The sequence below is a fragment of the Prunus dulcis genome, chromosome 2 (genome assembly GCF_902201215.1).
Source record: "Prunus dulcis chromosome 2, ALMONDv2, whole genome shotgun sequence".
Classification (NCBI taxonomy): domain Eukaryota; kingdom Viridiplantae; phylum Streptophyta; class Magnoliopsida; order Rosales; family Rosaceae; genus Prunus; species Prunus dulcis.
Window position 1 is genome coordinate 4,843,608 of NC_047651.1, and position 9,283 is coordinate 4,852,890.

The 9,283-nt window shown below is 38.5% G+C and overlaps 1 protein-coding gene across 1 annotated transcript; it reads left to right on the forward strand.

Moving 5' to 3' along the window:
- The first annotated feature begins 4,856 nt into the window (after positions 1–4,856).
- Positions 4,857–8,859, forward strand: LOC117617981 (putative disease resistance RPP13-like protein 1). The gene is made up of 3 exons (XM_034347621.1): positions 4,857–6,735; positions 6,841–7,027; positions 7,092–8,859. The coding sequence occupies exons 1-3, from the start codon at positions 4,953–4,955 to the stop codon at positions 8,857–8,859; spliced, it is 3,738 nt and encodes a 1,245-aa protein (XP_034203512.1). The 5' UTR covers positions 4,857–4,952.
- The last annotated feature ends 424 nt before the right edge of the window (positions 8,860–9,283 follow it).

Here is a 9,283-nt window from a genome sequence, read left to right on the forward strand (position 1 = left end):
ATGTCCACAAGAAGAAGCTTGTCAACTAGCCTTCTCACTTCCTTGATCAAGCCCGATAGGACACTTAGTGCTTCTGAATACTCCTTGCTTTCCATCAAAAGAGATGCAAGCCTGGCCTCCACTCGTTGTCGAAGGAAAGTTCGCTTCTCAGGGAAATCTGAAGATCAGATGTGCCTGATCCTCTGCTTGATTTTCTTTACTAAGAAGATCCGTCAGATTTGTGATAGCCTCTTCCTTTATCCGTAGAGCTTCAGAAGAAGAAGATGGGTTTCAAGAATGCGATAAAGAATAGAAATGGCTTCAGATGGCCTCTAAAGCATGAGCAATCGAATCAGTAGTTGCTGGGAGATATGATGAAGACATTGTCAATGCTTTTCTCGTCGTTTATATTAAGGTAGATTTATAATTACCGGCGTAGATTATTTTGTTAAACGTCGTTAAGTTTAATACAACCGACGTGGATTTTATCAACTTCGAAAAAATTGTCTCTCTGATTGCAAATCTGTGTCATCTGTTAAGATTATGATGTGGAGCAGAGTTCCATCTGGTAAGATTTCGTAACCCTTGGGATCTCAGAAAAATCTGATTATGTCGGCGGTTTTCTATATAAACCGTCGTGGTTATTTCAATTCTTGTCATTAAGTAGATCTACCGGCGTAGGATAAGAAAATCAAAGAAAAAAATTGTAAACAAAAATTCTTATTAAGACGACGGTTTAAATTAAAGTTACGACGTATAAAATGAATAAATACGACGTTAAAGATTTAAAGATAACGTCGTAGAACTATACGAGAATGGCGTCGATATATTTATATTTTCCGTCGTTGTACATTAATTTAATACGGCGATATTTTGTATTTTAAAGCCGTGGATTTGTTTGTAATTATACGGCGTCTTATACGAAAACCTCGTCGTGTTATTTTATGAGTAAAAACGGCGGCTTTTATTGAAATCGTCGTCTTTACTTTCTACGTCGGTCGATTCATAACTTCTGCCGTCCTTTGTTGGCTTTGATTTTACACTGCTGAAATCTGTTTCAAATAGACGTCGGTTGTTTAATTAGGTACGTCGTTGTTTTTGAACAGCCATTTGAATCTCCATTTTTAGTTGTCTAAGGTGGTATTACACGACGGTGTTTTTAGAACCGTCGTCTTTTTAAAAACCACGACGGTTTTCACTTAGACCGTCGTTGTTTTCTGGTCGTCTTTTTCACTTTTTGTAGTAGTGTTCTATGGGGTCATTCAAGAAATTTGGGACCTTGACTACCAAAAGTTTACAATCCCAGTCTTTAGGTGTGATTGGATAGATAGTTCTGGTCTTGTAGTCGACGAACTTGGATTTACCCTTGTAGATTTGAGTAAAATTGGACATAGGAATGACCAATTTGTTTTGGCTTCTCAAGTCAAACAAATATTTTTTATTGACGACCCGATGCATCGTGGTTGGTCGGTAGTGTTATCAATGCCTAATAGAGAATATAATGATGTTATTGGTGATGAAGTCTTAGGTGATGTGATAATTGAGTGTGAGCCATTTACTAGAGGGATGCCAAATGTTGACACATTTGATGAACTGGTGGGTGAGTTAGGTAGTCAAAATATTCGAGGTGGGTGTGAAGATATATGGATTGAATGATGCTTATGTAATTGGCAGTGTATGACATTAATTTTGTAATATATTGTAATGTCATTTCTTCACTTTCATTATACAGGTTTTGGCCACAAAACAATCAGTGCAAAAAATACTGGATCCAGATTACATCATTATATTCTGCATAAAAAACGGCGTCTGTTCAAATAAAACACGACGTTATGGTTAACCATTTATTCAGCATATTTACCGACGTCTTAAAGCAACGTAACAATGAAGAACCACGACGCTATTGTGGAGCAATTATCCAGGATATCACGTCGGGGAAGGATTAAGAACCGCCATGTAATTCAAAATAACACGACTCCAATCCCATAATACCGACGTCTAAAAAGCGAGATAAATTATCTGAACATTAATTTGGAACCGACGTTGTTTAATACGTGCGTCGTAAATAATGACGTTGTTTAGAAGTTCAACGTCGTCTACATTAATAAGTGCGTCGTGAGTAATGAATACATATAAATACAACGTCCACTATATAAATGCCACCGACGTTGTTTCGCATTTCAACGTCAACTACATAAATACATACGTCGTATATAATGACACTGACAACTATTTACACGTCATCTTTTTTAGAAAAATCGAAGTGGAAAATTTATTTCACGACGGTTATTTTTAAATAAGAGACGTAGTAGATTTCAATAACGTCGTCTTCTCATGTATTTAAAGATGTCATATTTTTTCTTGTCGTGAAAATTATATTTAACGGCGTAGTGTTTTAGTTTTCGTCGTTGTATGTCTATCTTGCGGCCTTGTTCTTTCAATATGTGTCATATTTTTCCTTTTTAACGACGGTGATTTGTTTGAGTTGGTCGTCTATTCTCATCCTCGACAAATTTTTAAAACTTTAGCAGACTAAACACGTCTGTTTTTATTTGTTTTCGACGTTGTTTTATTTAACAACGTCTAATATTTATCGTCGTTGTTTGTTTCTGAAGATAGGACGTATAAATTTTGTAATACGACTCCCATATATTTGTAACCGACGTTGTTTCGTTTTTCAACGTCTACTCTATAAATACATACGTCGTAAATAATGACACTGACAACTATTTCCACGTCATCTTTTATAGAAAAATCGAAGTGGAAAATTTATTTTACGACGGCTGTTTGTATATAGGCGACGTAGTAGGATTAAATAACGTCGTCTTCTTATGTATTTAAAGATGTCATATTTTTTATTGTCGTGAAAATGATATTTAACGGCGTCTTATTTTAATTTTCGTTGTTGTATGTCTATCTTGCGGCCTTGTTCTGTTAATATGTGTCATATTTTTCCTTTTTTACGACGGTTTGTTTAGAGAGTTGGTCGTCTATTCTCATCCTCGACTGCTTTTTTAGTTCTTTTTGCTGTACAAAGACGTCGTTTTGTATTTGTTAATGACGTTGTATATTTTAACAACGACGGTGATTTAGCGTCGTGGTTTATGAGGGAAAAGATGACGGTGGATTCCACGACCATTGAAAAACCGAATACACGACGGTGATTTACCGTCGTCTTTTTGCTTTTTTGTAGTAGTGATAGTATTATACCTATTAAATAGAAAACGAACAGGGCCTAGTATTTGAAAATCTACCTAACACAAGAGAGAGACTCTCATGTAATGGGGATATCACTTTTTGCTATCCCCGGTTAATAACACGCATGATAACTTTTTTGTGTGTTATTGTATTATTGGCTGGGATAGCAAAACAGTGCTATTCACATGTAAGTTTTTTTACTAAACAAGGTGATATTGCATTCCCGTAACTTACCAAAAATGAGAATGTAATTTTTTACCAATTTCCAAACACCGAATTTTCCAACCGCTGTCAGTTTGAGTTCTGCACCACAATGACCAGCCTACTACAATCACTTTTGATAAGTCCACCGACAGTAAAACAAAAATAAAAGAAAAAATTTGAAACTACGACCACATAAAAATTTATTAACCAACCAAAAATCTTCCAACACAATAAGTCCACCGTAAAAATCTTCCAACACTAAAAACAAAGAGCTTTAGCTAGATTGTACTTTATATTTTACGGTTCCAGTTGTGTTTCCTTATACGTAACAGTTTGAGCCATGCAAAATGAAATAGGACATCAATTAATGTTGAGATTAGGCATGGATATCGTCAATCTGACGCATATGCCGTATGTGACAAGCCATTTGTGACAGTTGGAAGAAGAAAAGTACGTAAAAATCTTTCCAACTTTTTCAACGCCGTTCCCTCTGCTGGTCGCAAGCTTTGAAATAAGGAGTTAGACGACAAAAAAAGCTTTGAAATAAGGAGGTCCTCTCACCGTGGAGGCCCCCTTAATGATGTAGTCCACAATTTGGACGACAGCTTTGTTTACCAATAAATAAATAGAATAGCTCCCTCTAAGAGCTGATACAAACAACTCATCAAGATATTCACCCCGTCTAGAATATTAAGCCAACGCAGTCGGTTATTTTGGAGAAGATCTCTCTCTCTCAAGTGTTCATTCAAATGACAGAACAAGGTCAGTGTTCAATTTTAGTAGCTTATGAAGTTTACATATTTTTCCGTTACAATTACAATGTTCTAGCATTTTTCAGCTCCATTCTATAAATGATCTCCATGAAAGGGAGCAGATATAGGAGGAGATTAATGCACTAGAGAAATTATACAGTGATACTAGAATACCACGTGGCCATTGCCAAGGATCAAGACATGTGGCACTATACCTATTAAACTGAAATCTAACGTTTTCTTCATAATAAAATATTAATTGGGTCTAGTTTAATAAAAAAAAATAGTCTTGATTTTTAGACTAATGGTCTTAAGTTGCGTTGTACCCGAACATTTCAATCATTTTCCACCTACGAGTTCCCACCACAATGACTAGCCTACACGATCACTCTATTACCACAATGACAATAAACCACCACTTTTCTTCCCTCTACCTAATCTATTGAAATATGTTAGGAGCCGTAGTCACAAAGAGATCATCCTCCACTCTCCAACAGTCCAAACCAGCGTATTATTCCTTAGGCGGTGTGGGTCCCAAGAACCCACATACACAATTTGAATTAATTACCGTCACATAGTGAGGGCAAAGAAACTCGAACACTGACAAGACAGCCAACCAACGGTACTTTTTAAATACATAATATAAAATTACAATCACAAACGCTTTCATACTGCCTTACCTGTATTTCCAAGTTCTGCTAGCTGCACTATCGGAGAACAACATAAATCTTAACTCAACTTCTCAACAGCCAAATCCTTTGCTGCAAAACTTGCCTCAAATCTCAACTCAAGTCCAACTCCTTTGCAAAGAATCAAAACATGGCTTTGGTTGGAGAGGCTTTTCTCTCTGGTTCCGTGCAGGTGCTGTGCGAGAAGATTGGTTCTCGTGAGTTCAGGGATTTGTTCCGGGGAAAGAAACTGGACGAGTCGCTTGTAAAGAAACTGAAGATAACGCTATTGAGCCTCAATGCAGTGCTTAATGACGCGGAGGAGAAGCAGTTCACGAACACTTACGTCAAAGAGTGGCTTGATGAGCTTCAAGATGCTGTCTTTGATGCGGATGACCTTCTGGATGAGATAAATGCTGAAGTTCTGCGATGCAAGGTAGAAGCTGAATATCGAACCGTCAAAACTCAGGTGTGGAACTTCCTCTCTACTTCTCTTAATCCATTTTATCAAGGTATGAATGGTAGGATTCAAGAGTTGTTTGATAGATTAGAACACCTTGCAAAACAAAAGGATGTGCTTGGCCTGAGAGAAGGTGTTGTTGGGGGGAAGATTTCTCAAAGAACTCCAACAACTTCCTTGGTGGATGAATCTTGTGTGTACGGTAGGGATGGAGATAAAGAAAAGCTGATGACCCTCTTGTTATCTGATGAAGCAAGCAACAAGGATGTATCTGTCATCACCATAGTGGGAATGGGCGGGGTTGGCAAGACAACCCTCGCTCAGCTCCTTTATAATGATGACAAAGTGAAAGAGCATTTTAATCTTAGAACTTGGGCTTATGTTTCGGAAGATTTCGATGTTACTAGGGTAACTAAAACCCTACTTGAGTCAGTCAGTTCAAAAGCTTATGATAATAAAGACCTGAGTTTTCTTCAAGTTGAGCTAGGACAACAAATAAAGGGCAAGAAATTTTTATTTGTGTTGGATGACCTTTGGAATGAGAACTATGGTGATTTGAGTCTCCTACAACGTCCTTTTGCATCAGGAGCAAGGGGAAGTAGGGTCATTGTGACAACACGGAACAAAAGTGTTGCATCTCTCATGCGCACCGTTCCAATTCACTTTTTGGAACAGATGTCCGATGAGGATTGTTGGTTGTTACTTTCAAAACATGCCTTTGAAAATGGAAACTCGAGTGCACGTCTAGATCTGGAAGAAGTTGGTAAGAAAATTGCTATTAAGTGCAATGGTTTACCTTTAGCTGCAGAAACACTTGGAGGCCTCTTGCGTTTCAACACAAATTATGAGGAATGGAATAGCATACTAAATAGCAATATTTGGGAGCTGCCTCCTGAAAAATGTAATACAATTCCAGCTCTAAGATTGAGTTACCATTATCTCCCAACTCATTTAAAACGATGTTTTGCTTATTGCTCAATTTTTCCGAAGGGCCATAAATTCCAAAAGGAAGATATAGTTCTACTATGGGTGGCAGAAAGTTTAATTCCACAAGCTGAGAGTGAGAAAAGAATGGAAGAGCTCACTAAGAAATATTTTGATGACTTATTGTCACGATCATTTTTTCAAAGATCAAGAAATGGGAAATCACATTTCACAATGCATGATCTCATTAATGACTTAGCTATGTCTGTGTCAAAGGAATCCTGTTTGAGATGGGAAGGGGGCGAATCACATGAAGTTTTGAAAAGAGTTCGGCATTTGTCGTATGCTAGAGGGCAATTTGATTGTGCTGTGAAATTTGAGCCATTATATGAGGTTAAGCATTTGCGAACCTTCCTACCTCTTAGAAGAGAATGGCATGAAAATTATGTAAGTAAAAGGGTTTTACATGAGTTATTGCCCAAATTAACATGTTTACGAGTGCTAACATTGTCAACATATGGTAATATTGTTGAGTTACCTAATTCTATTGGTAAACTCATTCATTTGCGCTATTTGGATCTCTCTAATACTGGAATCGAAAGGTTGCCTGTCACATTTTGCACTCTCTATAGTCTACAAACATTACTATTGGCAGGTTGTTGGTCTCTTTTTGAATTGCCTACAGACATGAGAAAATTGATTAACTTGAGGCATCTTGATTGTAGTGGAACTCAAATTGAAGAGATGCCGGTGAAAATGAGTAGACTAAAAAGTTTGAGAACATTGACTACTTTTGTTGTGGGTAAATCTACTGGATCGACTATTGGCGAATTGGGGGAGTTGTCCCATCTTCCATCTTGGAGGAAAACTTTCAATTTTGAAGCTTGATAACGTGGTTGATGGTAGGGATGCCTTGCAAGCTAATTTGAAGAACAAACAAGATCTCAAGGATTTAGAGTTGGCATGGGGCTCCAAAGATGCCGATCATTCCGAAAAGATGAGAGATGTACTTGACAAGCTCCAACCTGGCATGAATTTGGAGAAATTGACAATCAAACATTATGGTGGGACCTGCTTCCCAAACTGGTTGGGAGACTCTGCCCTCAATAAAATAAAAGTTTTGCGCCTCGAAGGTTGTCGTTATTGTTTCGAGTTGCCACCGCTTGGACAGCTACCTTCTCTTAAGGAGCTCAACATATGTAGGATGGAATTTCTTAGGACGTTAGGTCCTGAGTTCTATGGTCAGCCATTTCAGCCATTTCAATCGCTGGAGATGATGGAGTTTAGGGAGATGGCAGAGTGGGAGGAATGGGTACCAAGTGGAAGTGAAGGTCCAAACTTTCCTCGTCTGCGGAGGTTGATTCTAAGTAGGTGTCCAAAGCTGAGAGGAAGCTTGCCTTGTGATCTGCCTTGCTTGAAGGAGCTTAGCGTGAAAGGGTGTGGGGTTTTACATGATCAAAGGGCCACTGCTACCACTAGTACTAGTACTAGTCTCAACTACAATTCTCTTGAAGAATTGGAAATAGAAGATGGATGCCAAACAGGACTGTTATCATTACTAGAGACAAAGCTCCTGTCCCGACTTTATGTTAGACGTTTTAATGACATACAGTGCTTGCCCAACATCAATCGTCTTCAAAGTTTGAGTCTCTGGCGTTGTCCAAGGCTATTGTCGTTCCCTGAAGATGGCCTACCCACTTCGTTGACCTCACTTGAGATTAACAGTTGTAGGAGATTAGAATTCCTACCTCATGAGATGTTGGCCCAATTAACAGCGCTCGACTCTTTGACGCTATGGAATAGCTGTGATTCAATGAGGTCCTTCCCCTTGGGCATTTTTCCCAAATTGACGACACTTGATATTCGCAATTGTGAGAATCTGGAATCGCTTTGCTTGATTGAAGAAGAAGGAGCGGTCGAGAATCTCAGTCATCTCAATAATTTAAATATTGAAGGCTGTCCAAATTTGGTGTGTTTTCCCCAGGGAGGATTGCCCACTCCCAACCTGACTCAATTGTGTTTCAGCAGATGCGAGAAGTTGAAGTCATTACCTGAACGCATTCACACCCTCACAGCCCTAAGATTATTAGATATAAGGGATCTTCCAAATCTGGAATCAATTGCAGATGATGGGGGTTTGCCTCCCAACCTCCGATATTTTACAATTGAGAATTGTGAGAGACTGAGGGCTTCATCTTCATCAGTGGGAGACTACTGTAACTGGGGTTTGCAAGCACTAGTCGCCCTTAAATTCCTTAAAATTGGTGGCAGGGGAAGTGATGAAATCTTGGAGACGTTGCTCAGGCAACAACTGCTCCCTACCACTCTTCAGAGTCTCCACATCAAGGAACTTTCGACTCTGAAATCTTTGGATGGAAGGGGACTTGCACACCTTACTTTTCTTCGAAGTCTATCTATTGGTAGGTGTGACAGTCTGGAATTCCTGCCAGGAGAGGCACTTCAACACCTCACTTCTCTTCAAGAGCTATATATTTCCAATTGTCCGAGTCTCCAATTCCTGCCAGAAGAGGGTATGCCGCCATCTCTTTCTTATCTGCATATCTACAAATGCTCTGGCCTAGAGAAAATGTATCAGAATAAGACGAGACAAGATCATTGGGCCAGCATATCTCACATTCCATGCATCCGGATAAATGATGAAGTGATCATATGATGATATGACTGCTCTCTCTCTCACATAGAGACAAACAAACTCAGGTCTTTTATGTACTTCAAATAACCACTTTAACCGCTTTTTTTCTAATTTGATACAAAAACTGAAATTCACTATCCAAATAAACCGAAATACACATTTTTAACTATTTTTATGTCCACAAATTTGTTGAATTGCCCCAAATTTGCCATCAATTTTGCATCCAATTAACTTTGTGTTAACTCTTGGAAATCAAAGCAACTTGCATAAACATTTCTTCATTTGTAGGTTTCTTTCAAGTCACTGCCTGAGGAGAGTTTACCATTGTATATGGATTTTTGTTTTCTACAAACAAATTGCGGCAAAGAAGGGGGAGGAAATGTTCATATTTTGGTTGGAAATTAGTTTGTTCATGAATCTAGCGATCCAATTCTTAATGNCGATG

What these genes read in the sequence shown, in the direction of transcription:
- LOC117617981 (XM_034347621.1), top strand. Translation starts at nt 4,953, where the DNA reads ATGGCTTTGGTTGGAGAGGCTTTTCTCTCTGGTTCCGTGCAGGTGCTG. An exon ending in TGAGTTACCTAATTCTATTG is followed by an intron (nt 6,736 to 6,840) that starts GTAAACTCATTC and finishes TACTATTGGCAG; the next exon opens with GTTGTTGGTCTCTTTTTGAA. An exon ending in ATTGGCGAATTGGGGGAGTT is followed by an intron (nt 7,028 to 7,091) that starts GTCCCATCTTCC and finishes GGTTGATGGTAG; the next exon opens with GGATGCCTTGCAAGCTAATT.